The following is a 19,007-nucleotide window of genomic DNA, read 5'->3' on the forward strand; positions in this document are numbered from 1 at the left end:
CACAGGGTTGTCAGGACTGCGGAGAGAACAATTGGTTGTACCCTCCCCACTCTGGAACAAATCTACACGTCCCAATACCGCAAAAAAGCAATAGACATTTCACAGGATTCATCACATCCCGGTCATTGCCTCTTCCAGCTTTTGCCATCGGGCAAGAGATACAGAGCAATGAAAACCAGGAGAAACCGCCTTAAAAACAGCTTTTATCCGAAAGCAATCATGGCCCTGAACTCAAAATAAAACTGCTCCATATCATTCTACCAATGTGCAATATAGACCTTAAGTCAACAAGTGCAATTTGTATATTTATCACTGTTCGGTTTGTTATTATTTTCTCTCTTCTTGTCTTTTTAACTCTTATTCCTCACACTGAGTCGATTGCACCTTCAATTTTGTTGTTCCTTTGTAAAAGTGACAATGACAATCAAGATCTATCTATCTATCTATCTATCTATCTATCTATCTATCTATCTATCTATCTATCTATCTATCTATCTATCTATCTATCTATCTATCTATCTATCTATCTATCTATCTATCTATCTATCTATCTATCTATCTATCTATCTATCTATCTATCTATCTATCTATCTATCTATCTATCTATCTATCTATCTATCTATCTATCTATCTATCTATCTATCTATCTATCTATCTATCTATCTATCTATCTATCTATCTATCTATCTATCTATCTATCTATCTATCTATCTATCTATCTATCTATCTATCTATCTATCTATCTATCTATCTATCTATCTATCTATCTATCATACTGATGTACCCCCACATATGGTTTTCTCATATTGAAGCTGGCCAATTGTGCTTGACTGATGAATGAAAAAGAAAACCTTACATTAAAAATTAGGTTGCCCATCACTGACACAGATGATATTGGCAGTGTCCTAGGACATTTTCATGCAGCTAATGTACAGATGCAGAATCTGCAAAATACAGTTGAATGTTGAAGTTGTTTGAAATTCTTTTTAAGTATTTTTTTGTTTGGATTTACTGGTTTTTGACAGATATTCTTGCTCTGTTCTTGGATTGAACTTCGGGACCAGCTAGGGATTTCTTTTAGAAACTCCTTTTTGCTCTTTTGAACATTATTGTTAAAGTCTTTATTTTTTATACTGTAATTACATTTTCCATTCATAAATATTCTTTGGTTGTCTATTTGTGCACACCAGGGTTTTTATTCTTTCTCCTCTTTGCAGAGCTTTTGATATATTTTTTGAACATGTCCTCACATTTTGAACTTTTACACCAGCTTCCCATTTCTGAGGCCTGCTAGTCCAGATACCAGTTAGCAGCTGGTGGGCAAGAAGGTGAGAGTCTTGATCTACCTTTTATGGACCATTTTGGGGGCTCAAATTTAAAGAATTTTTTTAAATAATTAAATACAATGCTCAATAAACAAGATCTATCTATCTATCTAGAAATGTTGTAAATAATAATCTTCTGTATGAAGTAGTGACAGTTTGAGCATCCTTCTCACTTCTTTCACCTAAATGGCCCTCATTTTTAGTACTCTAACATCTATTTCTCCATTTCACTGCTAGAATGTGTGTGCTGATGGCCGATGGGGGCGGATTGTCTCCTCTACACTTGCTGGAGTGTTCATTCAGAGTCTTTCAGGTCCAGTGTCGTATCGTCGTAAGGTTTACTTACCTTTTTGTTTTTGTTGGCATCAGCAGCCAGAAGTGAATTCCGAGATCTGGTAAACCCCTACAACATTTTACATTAACAGCAAAGCCTTGAGTTGACCCTTTTTAAAAAAAACTTTTTGTTAGAGTTTAATGCAGACATTGTTGATTTTTTTTGTTGCCGACTGCACTTCATCGGCAGTCATGTCTGTATTCTAATGGGTTTTCCGAGGCTTAAGTTCTTTTTATATCTTCATGCTGCTTTGTGTTTTGCCACACCGTCTATTATTAAAAGCTTTTGTTGAGTACTTTTAGCTTTGAGATGCGTCTCCAGGCCGAGGGCACTTGCACAAATGACTGATTTTTATCATCATGTAATCCAAACCGTCACAGTGAAGCACAAGCAGAGACACAATGAATGTCTTGTTTTTATATTTGGAAGATTATTGGTCATGCTGTAATTGGTGTACTGTTTGTTACTAAAATTGATTTTGAGCATGTGTTTCACTCTTATATGTCCTTCATCAGATAAGGGAGACGATGTTTCAAGGTAAAGTTGTTGTAGTACTCGCTAATCACAGAGCCAGAAGGTCCCAACATGTCACATTTTGAGTCGCACATACAAATCAGAATTTGATGTAAAAATAATGATGTATAAAATTAAAAAGTTTGCTTTAGGCTGTTTGGACTTTAAAAAATCTGAATTCCCATTGGGATTAATAAAGTATCTATCTATCTATCTATCTATCTATATAAGGCGGTGTAGAATTTGTTCAAAACAATGTAAAGTGTGGACCCGTTTAACAAGTGTGGTCGTGCAAGGTGCTACAGCTGGACTTGAGTAATATTGGGGTACCAGCTGGGTCACCCCATTTTAATAATAACTTGGGGTCTTAAACAAAAACTGCACATGATGGCACTCTAACAAGTCATAAACTGCCCACTGATGGGAATCGATAGTGATCAGGTCTGATTTGGAGCGCCATCTCTCTCTCGAGCATCAGTCCAGAGTGAGACGGCACCTTCTGTGAGGGTCTCGCCTTTGTACTCCTCCAACCAGAAGGAGCGGAGTCGATTGTCCTCACTGGGCATCTTCTCCTGGCTGCGTGATCAGAAGGAGATGACAAAGTTTGTGATGGTGCCCGTTCTCATCTTGGAGTGGCACTGAACTGCTTACCCCAGATGACCCATAGACACGCATTGGACACAAGGAATACCCATTGTATGCAGCTCTTGCAGTCAACCATTTTGAATAGAAGAAGGGTACCATTGTGTACTCAGGACCCCAATCACCTGTTACAAGCCCCGATCTGTGCAAAGCACAAAGGGAACTCTTAGACTATGTCTACTCTATATTTTCATTAACAAATTGAGTTTTTAACTAAAAACGATATTCATCCACATTGTTTGTGAAGATACTTCCGTCCATAATAACGTAGCATCAGTTTTTGAAAATGTATGTGTGCATCAGCAGAAATATCCCTGAAGGGATGGTAACATCATTGACCACAGAATTTCCTGCTATCTGAAAGCTGCAGCGACCGGTTTATTAGGCACCTTTTGGGCATATATGCAGCACCCACACTGTGCAAGACGCAATTTAGATGTTTAAAGGTAAGGAACATATCAAGCATCATGGAAAGTGGCTTGTGTAGGTCTGCAGTGTTGGAATGTGGTTCACTTCCATGAAGGGTGACCAATCTGGGAACGATCCAATCAGAAATGGGCTGTAAACAGAGTCTGCCTTTGTAAAAGCCTAAATTTACACCCCTCCATATTACAACATTGAGCCAGAGTTTTCAGAAGCATACAGCCCTGGAGAGTCTCTTCAAAAGGTGCAAACGCTGGACTAATGTGGATGAAAGGAGAAAATGGTGACTAATTTATCTAAATGAGAATGTAGTAGCGTGGACTTGGTCCTGCTGTGGGTGCATGTGACACAACAGCCTGTAACGCCCCTTAGCTCGGGGCCAGTGCGGCACAGCAATCCAGGTCTCCTTGACTCTTCTTCTGTCCCAGGTAGTGCTGGTCCTCTTGGCATGCTTATGGTGTGAGAGGTGAAGATAACCTGCAGCACAGCCATGTGTACACGCTATAAGCCCCAGTATACTTCCAAAGTGTAGTTAGGGTGAATTAAAACTATTACACGTGCCTCTCCATTGATGAAATCGGAAAATGCCACATTTATTCACAATTGTTTTAAATCCTAAAAAAGCTACAACAGAAGGAGAGGCTTCTACAGTATCTTGACACTTCCTAACCTCCTTAATCCAGACCAGGGTCATGGTGGGGGGCGGTTTAGGGGAACTGGAGCCTATCACAGTTAGCATAGGGCGCAAGGCAGAAACGGACCCTGGACAGGTCATCAGTCCATTTAGCATAGGGCGCAAGGCAGAAACGGACCCTGGACAGGTCATCAGTCCATCACAGGGCAAACGCACACACCCCACACACACAGAGGCGCCAACTCAAGTAACCTGGAAACCCACACAGAGACGCAGAGAACATGAAAACTCCATGCAGAGAGGCGAACCCTGGTGTCCTTGCTGCAAGGCTGTACGTTACCCTTCCCAAACCCACCCTCATATGCTGCCTCACTGCTACAGTGGCATTAGTAACCTCAGACATTTCTGTCTTCCAGTGATTACCATTTCATAGGCATTTGTTCAAGTGGCACTTCTGTCATTCTAACTATAGGCTAATAAAAAAATAGAATTGTTACACCACCGTTCTATAGAGATTAGTTCTCAAATGGAAGACGATGATATACAATTCCTTGAGTGGCTTTTAATCCGGAGAGTCATCAGTGAAGACTAATGGCTGCCAATCTTGTAGATACTCTTTACTCTTTACACACATGCATTGACACAACTGGCTAATCTTTCCATGAGCCAGGTCAGAGAAGGCCATGCATGTACGACTCCATCATTGTAATCTCTAAAAGGTACTTATTGTATTTTACGCTTTGGCCTCCTCACCTGCTGTTTCTCGCTGTTTAAGACCTTTACTCAGAGACAATGCCTGTTACCCCTGTGGTATAGCAGGTCCACAAATTAACAATCGGTAGCCCGTTTTAATACATAAAGAATTAATTGCCCGGCTCAATCTCTGTGGTGAGATAACTGGAGTAGACACACCTGCGTGTGAGGGTGCAGTCTGTCTCAATTGCTTCTTCGGATTTCTGCAGTGTGCGATTGAGGCACCCACAGAGGCCGGCATGAGAAAAAAGGATGAAAGGAAGAAGGATAGACTGACCAGTGAGAGAGAAGGGAGAAGAGACACACGGGAAGTTAAAAGAAGTGGAAGAAATTAAAAAGGCAGGGTCGGCAAAAGAGCACCTGCTGAATTGAGAGAGGCAGATGGTTGGGTGCGAATTTTAGGGCTGTAGGCTACGGAGGCCATGGAAGGGTGGCTCCTATTAAGTGTTTGCCGGAGGGTAGGAACGGACCAATACACGGTGTTCTCATGGATGCCGAGGGACTGGCAGCAGGAGATGTACGCGGCTCAGCGTGGCACTTCAGGATTGCCAAAGGCTGGGCAGTGGGGATCTGAAGGTTGACTGCGCCTGCCTGTGGGTATCTCCTCCTCCTGCGAGGTCTGGACAGGATAATTGGAGGAAACGCCGGATTTGAGAAGGAAGCATTGGGGCTGGTTTTTTTTTTTTGGTTTTTTTTTTTTCCCCCTCCCGGGGCTGTTTCTGGTTTTAACCTCTGATTTTAATGGATATTGTTCAGATTTTAACCTTCATCTTCACCCCGCTTTCATGGATTCTTTTATTGTGGAGTTTTGAGCACTGTACTGTTTATTAGGACACTGTTTGTTTTTGATTATTGCAATGAAAGCACTGCCACTGTTTCACCTTCCCCTTGCAATGTTTGTGTGTTGTGTCCTCATCTGCTGGCTCATCCCTCGGGTACTTTTTTGGCGGTAACAGGTTAAAGTGGTTCACTGGAAGGACCCGGTAGCGTGGAGCTGACCTGCACTGTCATAACCCCATCTTGTGTAGAACCTCTGAAATATCCCTGTGGAATTTGGTGACATCCATATTAGTGCTCTGGGTGTGTAATTGGTAATGCTTTTGATTTTCTTCATGGTTTTTTTTAGGGATGCACCGATACCGAAACGGGTATCTGGTATCGGCCTCGATACCACATTTTCTAAAGTGCTCGTACTCGTTAAAAGTCCCCCGATACTGGGGACCGATACCACGGTCTGAGAAATGTCTATGTTTGAGTGGCGTGTAAGGGGTTAATCACAGGCACCGAGTGCCCGCCCCCAGGCCCCGGCTGCAGCTCAGAGCGGGGAGAAGGCAAGGTGAGGCGAGAGATGTCAGCCGTGTGGAACTATTTCAAAGTGAATGAAGACGACAAAACAAAGGCGGACTGCAAATTGTGCTCAGCGAAATTGTCCAGAGGAGGCTCAAAAGGTAGCGCATTTAACACAAGTAATTTAATCAAGCACGTAAAATCCCAACACGACAACGAGTACAAAGAGTTTACCCACGCTGCAGCAAACTCTTGCAAGACGAGAGAAAATGTCCAGAGACAATCCACGTGCTGTGAAAATAACACAGGCAATTATCGAGTACATTGCATTGAGTGACCAGCCACTCTCGGAGGTAGAAAATGTGGGATTCCTGCATCTCCTCCATGTTCTGGAGCCCAGATATGATGTCCCAAGCCGCCGCTACATGACTGACACGGAGCTGCCTAAACTACACGACTCCGTGAAAAAACATATCCACAGCCTACTGCAAGCTGAGGAGCGTTTAGTTTCACCACGGATATTGGGACAAGCAGTGTTAGCCCCGTGTCGCTAATTAGCCTAACCTCCCAGTGGATAGATGAGAGTTTCTTGTTTTTTTTTGTTAAATTATATGACTAAAGCTGTTACCTGTAAATTTAAATCATGTTTTTATTAAGTACTCGGTATCGGCGAGTACTGCAATGCAAGTACTCGTACTCGTACTCGTTTTCCAAAAAAGTGGTATCGGTGCATCCCTAGTTTTTTTATGTTAATAGACACGCAATGAAAAATAATTGTAACATAAAATGAATGCTCATAGCAAGTTATGTATAAGACTGAAAGTTTATTTACAAAACAAGATGTTTTTTCATACATTTCTTGTACAGACTGCTGACATACGTAAAATGGACACACATACATGACCACTGATGCCACTTCTGCGACTTTCTTTGTGGAGCACAATGTCCGTACTGGCTGGCTGACGGCTATTAGGAGTTGTAGTCAGTTTTGTTTATGGCTACAGGTGGTCATCGCTGCATTTTGTTTTGCTTCTCATTGCATGTGTGCTGCTTTTAGAGCTTTTGTGTTGTTCCACTTGCTTGTGTTCAGACATAAGCATTCCCTTCATCATGCGCCATTGTAAAGCAGAATTCGCCATTCTGCAAACATGATGAGCATGGTGGGAGATACATACATGCTGAGCTAAAGCACCCTTGCAGTAGTCCTGGAAAAAAAGGTAGAGCAGAATTTTGTACTATAGGAGACTTCTGCATGCCTGACCACCAGAGTAAATCTTATGCACGTACATGAGGCCTTTGCTTCGTCACACTTCAGCCAGGGGTCTCACACAAGCAAGCCCTCTTTTTGTTCTTGACCATATACTGAGTAGATACCATGGGGTGGTGAGCTTTGAGACGCTGGAAAAATTTCTCTGCTTACGTGCTTGTAGAAGCTCCATCTACAGATGTCATCAGGAAAGCTGTGGGTGGTGCCCAGGTGGTCTGATTTGTACCAGTATATGATGGCAATGAAGAAGCTGTTAACACACAAGAGCCACAAAAGGTTGAAACTCATGTAAGAAGGAATAGCGAGGTCTAGCAGGAGGCTGATGGAGTTAACCAGCAAGAACGTAATCCAGTTGATGCTGAATCCCAGAGTGATGCTCAAGAGGAGCTGCTTTCTAGTGCCCTGTGCTAGTGCCAAGCTTGACACTGCCAGGCTTCTCTGTTGCTCGGGAGGTGACTTATGGAAGAAAGGCAAGTCGCTCTGTAGGACAGTGGGCTGAGGATCTTCCTCCAAATCCATGTTACTGATTGCTTTACATAAAGTTGGTAGCAGCTGCCAGCTGGTGACTCCCACCCAGACAATCAGCAGAATGAGTGCCAGGCAGAAGAATGTTGATGTTTGGGAGCCATGAATTGGGCAGAGTAGAGCCAACTTGTTATTAGAGAGGGTGGCCTCGTGGACTTTGGAGTCATTGTTCTGAATTGTGTAGAACACCGCAAAGGCCCACACAAGCATCATTTCGGTGCAGTAGAGGGCGGCTCTTTTAGAAGGCACTGGATAAGCACTGGAAGAGAGATTCACAAAGTGATCGAGGAACCCCAAGATGAGCACCGGGACTGGAAGCAGGCTGTAGACTGTGGAGAAGTGGGATAGTACAAAGCACAGTGACCCAGGGGTGTCTCCTGGGTTCTTGAGCAACCAGATGGACCCCGCTGAACAGAACAAGAGAAAGTCCGCAAAGAACAAAGACAGGCAGAAGTAGCCAATGAAGGACTTCCTCAGGCTGCAGTGAGTCGCCAGTACAATCAGGCAGTTGAGGCACAGCTTAAAGATCAAGATGGACAGGAAATGAGAAGTGTTGTCCTCAAACTGATTCTCCATCAAAGCACCCGTCTCCAGAATTGCCATCATCTTCCAGTCTTTGTGGTCACCAAGGCACATGTTGAACTAGTCAGGGGGGTACGCTGCTTTGAGGTGCTGCAGATCTCTTGCTCTGTAAGACACTTGTTTTGGCCTGTAATGTTTAATGGAAAAAGATCAAATTTATTAGGTGGATTCTTTAGAAAAAAATACAAAACAAGAAGCTAAAGACCTGTTCTGCCCAATTTAATAATTCTTTACATTTATAGAGCGCTTTTCTCAATACTCAAAGCGCTCGATTGGACTTCTATGTGCTATCAGTATACTGTTAAATACGTCCTTCTATGAACTGAGCCCACTTTAGAAAAAGCACCGGGAAATCCTCACAGGTGGCGCGGTGGTAGTGCTGCTGCTTTGCAGTAAGGAGACTGTGGAAGATTGTGGGTTCGCTTCCCGGTTCCTCCCTGTGTGGATAGCGCTTTGAGTACTGAGAAAAGCGCTATATAAATGTAATGAATTACTATTATTATTATTATCCAGCTTTTAAAGCATTATGCAAGCATCTTCAGAAGTGGAAATGAACATAAGTGTTAATACCCCTGTGCCCCTTTGCAATCAGGAGGGAAGCAGTGCAGAGTTCTCTATTTGCTCAGGAACCATTTTGGTACTTAAGTGCCTTGAGCATGGGAAAGGCGCTATATAAATAAAATGTATTATTATTATTACTGAGTTCCGAAAGCTGGAATCAATAACAGTAAAAATTTTAGCACCGTGTGGTATAGAGGGTCCGCGGCTTAAAAAATAAATAGTGCCAGATTTAAATCCATAAAGCCGTGTCACTCTCCGTGGGCGTGATTGCACAACTGCAGGGAGTTAATGAGGTAGTCGGGGCGAGTCACACCAATTGTTTCATTGGCTTCCTGCGGCGTGTGATTAAGGCCCTGCGCCCACAGAGACAGGTGTGTGTGTGTGTGTGTGTGTGTGTGTGTGTGTGTGTGTGTATACATACATACTTACATACGGGTCAGCACAAAGGGGGAGAGGAAGAAAAAGATGGAAAGGAAAGAGGTTAAAAGACGTTAAAGGCGGTCTCGGAAGGACAATTTGGCCACCTGGAAGGAGGAAGCAGAACGAACTGGAGCCCCACGAAGGAGCGTTGGCTGTGGCGCTCTAGGAGCTAGTTCGCCCCACTGAATATTCGGGTGGAGTGTAGCGAGCAAGGCAGGTGCCCTCCGTAGGCTTCCGAGGTGCAACCAAGTGAACGCGAAGGAGAGCCAACCTCTGACGGTCTGGCTACGATGTCCTTCGGCAGTCAAGACAGGGGTCGGCATAATGAAGCTCGTGGCTGCTGAGTCTCCACCGGCTACGCGAGCAATGGGTGAGCCGGGGAGAATGAGAAGGACGTGGGCTGAGTTCAGGAGGAGTTAGCCTGCATTTTTAACCTCTGATTTTTAACGGATTTATCTATTGATTTTTTTTTTTATCCTCACTTTTCACTGGATTTTTATGGATTTATATATGTACTGTTTTTAGAACAGTGTACAGTAATCCCTCCTCCATCGCGGGGGTTGCGTTCCAGAGCCACCCGCGAAATAAGAAAATCCGCGAAGTAGAAACCATATGTTTATATGGTTATTTTTATATTGTCATGCTTGGGTCACAGATTTGCGCAGAAACACAGGAGGTTGTAGAGAGACAGGAACGTTATTCAAACACTGCAAACAAACATTTGTCTCTTTTTCAAAAGTTTAAACTGTGCTCCATGACAAGACAGAGATGACAGTTCAGTCTCACAATTAAAAGAATGCAAACATATCTTCCTCTTCAAAGGAGCAAATAAATCAATAGGGCTGTTTGCTTTTAAGTATGCGAAGCACCGCGGCACAAAGCTGTTGAAGGCGGCAGCTCACACCCCCTCCGTCAGGAGCAGAGAGAGAGAGAGACAGATAAAAAAAATCAATACGTGCCCTTTGAGCTTTTAAGTATGCGAAGCACCGTGCAGCATACTTAAAAGCTGCACACAGAAGGTAGCAAAGTGAAGATAATCTTTCAGCATTTTTAGACGAGCGTCCGTATCGTCTAGGTGTGCGAACAGCCCCCCTGCTCACACCCCCTACGTCAGGATCACAGATAGTCAGCGCAAGAGAGAGAGAAAGAAAAGTAAGCTGGGTAGCTTCTCAGCCATCTGCTAATAGCGTCCCTTGTATGAAATCAACTGGGCAAACCAACTGAGGAAGCATGTACCAGAAATTAAAAGACCCATTGTCCTCAAAAACCCGCGAAGCAGCGAAAAATCCGCGATATATATTTAAATATGCTTACATATAAAATCCGCGATGGAGTGAAGCCGCGAAGCGCGATATAGCGAGGGATTACTGTACAATTGACACTTTTGTTTGTTTTACTTTTGTTTTTGACTGTTTTTTAATAAAAGCACTTGAGCACGTTTTCCACCATCCTCTGGCATCATCTGAGAATTGTTCTCATTTGTCAGCTCATCTCGGTCATAACTATCGATAGTGTTGGTTCAGCAGACTTCCATGTGGGAAGAGGGAGTCTGTAGGGGACCGGCATCGTCACACACCGGTCTAACACTAGCCCACTTGTTCTGGTCTGGAAAGCGACGTGAGTAAAGGTACAATTAACCATGAGAAAATTTTGTAAAGTATCTGCTATTAACCCTAGAATCCCTGAAGCCTATGAAAAAACTCATAATCCCGGGCCACCTTAAGTTCCTTCGCACCTCTCCATTAGCGTCTTTTGTTTTGCAAACGTGTCAAACAGCGCAAGCAGCCTGCTATCCCATGCCCCCACCGCCACAGCTGAACTCGGGCAAAATGTTCTCCCAGCTCAAGGCTCTTTATCTGTGTGTGAGCTGCCTGGAGTTGTATACGGTAAATAATATATTGTTATTTGGAACACATGCATTTTCATGTGTGTTCAGTGTCTACAGTGATCTTTGTAAATGTAGGATGACAGCAAAAACAACTTTTCTCGTGTTATACTAATAGACAAAACTTTGACATGAAGCGTATAGTGTGTGAAGACTGAAGTCCAAATATCAAAAGTATAACAAAACAAGTACACTTTTATCCATGAATATAACCGAAGAAAAAGAAATCGGGTTAGGGTACAATGCTGACACTGACTGCTTTGGTGGTGCAGCGGTAAGAACTGCTGACTCATAATCAAGAGGTTGCCAGTTCAATTCTGGGCTCTTCCCAGAATTACCATTTTGAATAGTGAGCAGCTCTTATTGTTGCTATTGTACAGTAAAAACATACATTTGATTTGAAACATGATTCGTCTGTGTGCAGTGGTCAAAGTGCTACATTTTTGATCTTCGTCAGTCTATGTCTCTATTTTTTATAGGAGTTAAAATGGACACTCCACTCTCCGTTGCACCAAAAAAAAAGCAGCAAGCAGTGATCCACTTTTTATGGGCTGAAGGTGTAACCAGGGGCTGACATCCTCAATGGAATCATGGTGCTGACTTACTGAATTTTGTCATTGGCAGTGGACAGGGACCAGGGGTCCTGCTCCTTCTTCATGCTTAAGACTTATCTGATCATTTTTGAACTTCTCAATCCATTTGTGAACATTCTACTGTCTCCATACTGTGCAGAAAGCTTTCAGTGGGTTTTGGCTCCTGGAACAACTTCAGCCCATAAAAAGCGGATTGTTGCTTGCTGCCCTCCTTTGATGCTGAGATCCCGAGTGTTTTGGCAGTTGGGAAGAAAGCAGTTGTCTGATGTCTCTTGGAGACATTCAAGCAAGCACACTTTGGCTGTTTCTCACACCTGGGCTCCGCTGCTTTGGATGCTCCAAGACGCCTCGATTCTCCAAGATGTAGTTTTACCACCACCATAATTGAGCCCCACTTATATTAACACTGCTTCTGTGACATCGCTGTGTGATTTGACTTGCTGGCTTACTGTTTCTTCTTGCAAACACATTTGTGCCCTGTTAGTTTAAGGAAGTGGAAGGTGAAGAATTCAATAACGTTAATCGCTGTGTGTGTGGGTGGGTGGGTGTTTTTTTTTTTTTTTTTTTTGTTAATAGTAATGTTTTTATTGAGATTATTATCTTGTGTAAGGTTAACAGAGGTGTATTCTGGTATTCAGTCACGGCTGTTGGCAAGGAGATGGCCGTCCCATTTGTTCATTTCCATCAGATATCTCAAATCCTCAGTCTTGCCATCAGTGGGAGTGGGAAGATGGAAAGATGAGTCACGTATTCAATTGAGAGAGAATGCCGCTTGTTGGTTGAAGTGGGTGAAGCCCACCAGTGTGCTGATAGTCTCAAATGGCCATTGCCAGGGGTCTGTGTGTTGAGACTGCCTCTTCATATGACTGACAGCATTACCTGGTCCCACCCTCACATCTCTGCTTAGTATTCCATTGTCACAGTGTCACACATTCCAAATGCATGGTGTCAGATGCCAGGGAGCTAAATGGTGCCAATTCATTCTTTTTTTTTTTTAAAAAAACAATTTAAAAGCCATGTGTTCAGGATGGCATTTCGCTTACCCCTATGGTCTCTCAGTTTACACTCTCTGTCCAGGCACTTTGTGTCACAAATGATGGTATTTGTCCAGGGTTTTCTTGCAGGGGTGTCTGGAGCCTATCCTAGCTATCATTAGGCACAAGGCAGGAGCAAAACCTGGACAGGGCACCAGTCCATTGCAGGGCAAACACAACCACTCTGGCTAATTTAGTATTGCCAGTTCACCTAACTGCCATGTCTTTTGGACTGTGGGAGGAAACCCATGCTGATATGACAAGAAAATGCAAACTCCATACAGGGAGGACCCAGGATATGATCGGTACCACCATGCCACCCTACTCAGCATAATGTGCTTTTAATTTTACTGCTGACTGGATTTTCACACTCCTGTGCTCAGTTTGCAGGATGTCACCTTGGTCCGTGGTAGCAGTAGTATGGAGAGCGTGTTCCCGTCCTGCAGATTCAGTCTTCATCAATCTTGGGGTGGGACGGCACGCTACAGTATTGCTAACACCCCACACATTCTTGATGGCAGTTGACATCCTGCAGGTGTTACAAACCTCATTATCGCCAGGCTTATTATGTAACGTGAACGTATGGCTGCTGTCTTCTTGCATGACTAAAGTGTGTAACAGATAAAGGTAACACGTTTTTAATGTGCCACATAATGTGACCTCGCTGCACAGAGTCCAGTCAGATGAGTGGATGGGATCTCTTTTTGCAAACTGCATTATAGGCTTCTTGCTTAGTAATACGAGACTCGCTCACGCCAAACTGCACTCCTGCTGTAGCCTGGTTAATGTGTAAGCTCTGTGTGCTTAATGGCGTAAAGCCAAACACGGGGAAAACACACACACAGAAGAGTGCGTGTGAAGTGGCGTATACCTTTGATGTATGCGGTGGACGTGTGTGAATATCAGCCTATGGCTTGATACTGCATTAAGTTATACTTGTGTGGGAGACGTTTCTCAACCATTGGGTTGCCGTTTGTGGGTCACAACCACATGGGGTTGGCAGAGCCATATCAACTACTGAGATGCACTCCAACATTCAAACAATCTGGACAAGCACAGGCAATTCTAGCCAACAAAGCTTACCAGTCCCAAACAACATCGAGTCAACACCCGCACCAGTCTGCCGAAGTGCTCGACAGTGCTGCACGTTATCCACCAGCACCGCCAAAGGCCTCTAACTGCGCTTGTGTCGCTCACTAGTCCAAAGCATGTTAATCCATTGCTGTTTGTGGGTCCATAGTGAACTTAAAAGGTAAAACTGGGCCCTGTGGCCGTAAATGTTGCGAAACCCCGGGTTACACTGAGCGAGAGACGGTGTGACATTCTACAAGTGGCGAGTGTGTGTGTGTGTGACACACCACCGTATGCGAGCTGTTAATGCTGACGAATGAGAGTATGAGGGCAGCTTGCTGGTCCCAGCAGTCCTGGCCTGATCCCTGCTGTGGTGCTCACATGCTCTCCCCATGTCCGAGTCCGTTTTTTATTTTTTTTCTTTCAGTATTTCCATTTCCTCCTCCATCCTAAACGCGTTCAGGAAAGGTTGATTTGGCTTGACAGGGATGTGCGTGTGCACACACTAATGTACCCTGTGACTGACTGGCCACCGAGTTATGTAGTGATGAACTCTCCGCTCCACATCCCTGCCTTACGACGGCACACATTTGAAAAATGGATGGATGTGTTTGCGTTGTACCCAATTAAATGTGAGTAAGACGCACTGCAAGATTTTAATAACAAGTCTAGGCCAAAATTGCGTGTAATCGGAGAAATGCACACGTTCTAGTAGATAAAGCTTAACGTCAGTTTGTCCGGCATGGAAACCCACACCTTTGAGCAAATCTCCACATTTGTACAGGCAAAGCCTGTAGGCTGCGATTTGTTTGAAAACTTAGTTTCATTTATATGTTGCTTTTCTAAGCTAATGGACATTTTTTACATACATAGACTGTGGGGAGCCACGTCAAGCACCACTAATATGACAGCCGTTCTTGCACCACCTCCCTCGCCACACATTATCTATTAAGTGGTGAAGGAGAGAGAGCGAGAGAGAGAGATGGCCACATAGAGACACAGGATGACAAGGGAGCCAGAATGGATGAGGCCACGGTGGGCAGTTTAGCCAGGACATCGGGGTACACCTTTTGAAGGATGCCCAGAGGTCTTTTACGACCACAGAGAGTTAGGATGTCAGTTGTACGTCTCACCCCAAGGACGGCGCCACTTTTACAGCACAGTGTCCCCGTCACTGCACTGGGGCATCCAGATCCGCTTTCAGAACCAGGACTGTGGAGTCGGTAGATAAATCCTTCGACTCCAACTCCTTAGTTTCTGGTACTGTTCCGACTCCGACTCCTCTGTATTTAATATGCTAATGTATTTTCCATGTTGATTAAAGGAAGGCAACATACACGTCATTTAACCACAGAACTACTGGCTAGGAGGCTGACTCTCTACCGTATTGGCCAGTTAAACAAAAAACAAGAACTCCTGAACACACATCAGGCCATAGCACACACCTCCACCTACATCATTACACTTGTTAAACACATTATATCTGAAATAAAACGAAAACACTTTTTGTAATGTACCATAATCCAGATTACAATATGTGAATGTCAGGTTGTACAGTATAATAGCTCATCTGAACTTCACACTAGTAGTAACACAACTATGCACTGGGCTTTGTTCTTACATCAGAGAAGTACTTAATTATGACTATTGTTTGTGAAATGGGACATTTGAACTTGCTGTATTTTTTTTTTTCATTACAACTTAAATTTATTAGGAGTCTGAGTCGGTATATTTTTGCTGACTCCGACTCCAGGTACCCAAAATTGTCTGACTCCACAGCCCTATTCAGAACACCGGGTCATTGCCTCCCTGCTGGACTCACCAACCTAAACTTTCCTAGTTGGTTTCCCATCCAAGTACTAGTCTTACTGGTTAATATTCAATAAACATGCTTAGCCTGGTGGGGATTACCTGTCCTGAAGTGCAGGTGGTCTGGCTGCTGCCCCGACCCCAGACAGTGTGGCGTACCCCTGCTAGTGCTTTATGCAGTTTGTGTGCGACGCTGGTGCCGATTCCACAAGCACATATTCCAACACCAGCGCTTGTGCTTCTAGTCCGTTCATTTCACTCTCGTGATTGTCCGTGTATGCTGTGCATGGTAACTCCTACTGTGCTGGTGTGCATTAAGCACCATGTGTGGCGACCGTCTGTAATTTGCGTGCTTTTTGCCTGTTGGCATCCAAACAGATGGTGCCACATTCTGCACGAGTGAGCAGTGCTGTTTATGCAGTTGCGTTGTTTTGTTTTTATGTGTTGTACTCTTGATATGCCCGCTCTAAACTAGTCATGAAGAACACAGGCACCGACGGATGCCAAGGATAAATGTACTGTATACGCAAATGTTTCGTTGTGATGAAAAATCTTAAATATGTGAAATAAATCACCAAGTGGGTGGTGGACGGCAGTACTTTGGAGACCTTCAGAATACCACTGGAAGTTGTTCTGCAGATTCAGGAGAGCGGGCTTGACGAGCTACACCAACAGTCAAAAGTCTGGGTGCACACAGAAATTGTCATCATTTTGGCAGGAATTGATACCCTTTTTTTAATCAAGATACTGTACCATAAAATTGATTCTAAAATACAGCCAAGACATTATTAATGTGTGTAATGACTGTTACTGCTTGAAGTGACTGATATTTAATTTATTATACACATATATATGACTGCAAAACTGCAGCCATCCCTTCGGTGTCCTCATGATCTTCTCCCTCCGCTTATCCTTAATTACTCCTACTGTATTTACAGGCTATTTGGTTATTAGAGAATTTTTTCTAATTGCATTATCTCCGCTGTTCACCTGGGTTGCAAGGTACTGAAATTCCTAGAGTTCAGTTCTTGGTTCAAAAGTGGCCAAAATGGAGCAGCTTACTCGAGGAACATGTCCGTCTGTTGTTTCTTTGCAGAATGAAGGCTATTCTCTGTCACAGACTGACAAAGGGGGGTCTGTTACTGTCTTCAGAGAAGAGGACAACCTGGACTGATTCAGGATAAAAACGAGAACAAGGCTCAAATGCACAACTGCATGAAAGGACGAGGACATCAGAGTGTGCAATGTGAGAAACAAACACCACTGGTCTTCAGATGGCATGTTTTTAAATACACACCAAATTTCAGTGTCCTCTGCAACAGAGAAGAGACGGCTCTGGGAATGCTGAGCATGAGACACTTTTCCAGTCGTCTTCCATCAAATGTCTGTGTTCTTTTGCCCGTGTTAATCTTTTTTTTGTATTTGCCTTTTCCAGATATGGCTTCGTCTTTGAACCTCTGCCTCTAAGAGCAACATCGCAGTCGTCTTTTCACTGTTCAATGAAGAAGCCAGCTGAGGTCCCGTAAGGTGTTTGTTTCTCACACTACACACCCTGATGTTCTTATTCTCTTATATGGCTGTTCATCTGGGCCTTCCTCTTCTTTTCCTATCCTGGTCAGATCCAGGTTGTCCTCTTCTCCCAAGACAGTAATAGATATCTTTGAATGAAATCTTCAATTTCTTGGCAATATGTTGCATTGAATAACCTTCATTCTATCAAAAAAAAAAATAGGATGACCTGTTTCTTGAGAAAAATTTTATTTTGGCCATTTTTGAATCCATAAATGAACTTTTGGAGTACCAGTGCCTTGCAAACCAAGCGAACAGAATAACAAAGGTTTCTCTAATAACCAATTAACATTTAACTACTGCAGAACTAATTAAGGAAAAGCCAAGGGAATTGACAATTAGGACACTAAAGGGATGTCTGTGGAAAATGTGGCTTTGTAGCCAAATGTGAATAATAAATTAAAAATCAGTCTTTTCAAGCAGTACTAGCCATTAGCAACACTAGCTAATGCCTTGACTGCATTTTTAAACCAATTTAATGGTATCTTGATTAAAAAAAGGATCACTTTATATCAAATAAATGACAATTTCTGAGTGTGTCTAAGCTTTTGAAATGAACTGTGTGTAGTGCTGAATGGGTTGCTCTCATCAAGATTTTTCTTTTCACGCTCGTATTGTACGCATTGTTCGCCATTGTACATTGTGTACGTTTATGCGGCATTGTCCTCCACCCCTAAAAACTAAGGGTGCCAGAGCAGTTCTTCAGAGCAATGCCATAGACGATGAGATGATTTTGCTCCCCAAAAGACCCATCCATGTGAAGGTTCCAGAAAGAACTTTTGTTTAATTAGATCCATAAAATGCTTCATGAACCATCATGAATAGATGGTAACAGATGTGTGAAATGCCAGTGGGCCCTGATTTTAAAAGGACTCTCGCCACATGTGTCCAGTAACACAGACGTAAGTGTGCCGAGTTTCTTGATCTGTTGGTGCCATGCTTGGTACTCTACCATACATTAAAGATTTTGTTTTTTTCCACATATTATTAAGTTTTTTTCAGCCCCTCTCAGAATGAAATGGTGTTCTGTCAAGCAATGGCTCTGTGAGGACCCATACAACCCAGTAAAGGACCATAAAATGCCATTAAAAGAGTGTCCATCGTGACTAATTTGAATGTTCTCCCAGTGTTTGGGTGGATGACCAGCCCACATTCCTAAATATAGGAGTTTTACAGTGAATGGTGTTTCCAAAGTGGCAGCTGTCAAACGCAAGTCATCCTATTAACGTAGCGACATTACTGGCGACATTACGACAGAAAGCTGCGGAAGCTCGCAGCACACACCGCGCCATTGATAGGCACTGCTCTTTACCCCGCCGCGCGTCAATCCTCATCTTCTTTATTGTGGCAAATTTGCGTCAAACGCACAAACGCGCGATTGCCGCTCACAGCTGACGAGATGCATGTGCTCGGAGACCCCCGCCGCCCCCCCACTCAAAGTCGCACGCACCTGGACTCGCTCGTCGTCTTGTCCCACGCCGCTCCGTCACTTTCACAGCAGGATTGACCGGCCACACTGAATCTGCAGGTGTGGCTCAGGTTCCTTTATTTCGCCAGTGTGTCACACCTGTCGAAGCCGCCCCATTCTGGGCAGGGCCACACGGCTGCCGCTTACCCGGCTAGTTGTTATGGAACAAGGCAGTCTTGGTGGAGGAACCCCAAAGCTCGCCCGGCAATGACTTTACAGGAGACGGATTGCCTGACGCAGGGTGCGCCCGCCTTTACCTCCGCGATCTTCCCTCACGCTTTGGCGTCCACTCCTGCAAAGCCAGAGTGCCTC

At 43.8% G+C, this 19,007-nt stretch overlaps 2 protein-coding genes across 4 annotated transcripts in view; one reads left to right on the forward strand and one right to left on the reverse strand.

The window, feature by feature from the left end:
- Positions 1 to 19,007, forward strand: part of ppih (peptidylprolyl isomerase H (cyclophilin H)) — a 112,624-nt gene that overhangs the window by 47,253 nt on the left and 46,364 nt on the right. The gene's annotated exons all lie outside the window — the stretch shown is intronic.
- si:dkeyp-100a1.6 (probable G-protein coupled receptor 160) overlaps positions 6,855 to 19,007 on the reverse strand; it is a 34,347-nt gene continuing 22,194 nt past the window's right edge. The window contains exons 1-2 of one of the 2 annotated variants that reach the window (XM_028807788.2): positions 18,678 to 18,923; positions 6,855 to 8,412 (exon numbers count right to left, since the gene is read on the reverse strand). In XM_028807788.2, the coding sequence (XP_028663621.1) occupies positions 7,236 to 8,339 (1,104 nt within the window). In that variant the 5' untranslated portion in view covers positions 8,340 to 8,412; positions 18,678 to 18,923 and the 3' untranslated portion in view covers positions 6,855 to 7,235. Of the gene's footprint in view, positions 8,413 to 18,677; positions 18,924 to 19,007 lie in introns of those variants that run through there. The other variant, XM_028807789.2, reaches the window with a different exon arrangement.

The sequence above is a fragment of the Erpetoichthys calabaricus genome, chromosome 8 (genome assembly GCF_900747795.2).
Source record: "Erpetoichthys calabaricus chromosome 8, fErpCal1.3, whole genome shotgun sequence".
NCBI classification, from domain to species: Eukaryota; Metazoa; Chordata; class Cladistia; order Polypteriformes; family Polypteridae; genus Erpetoichthys; species Erpetoichthys calabaricus.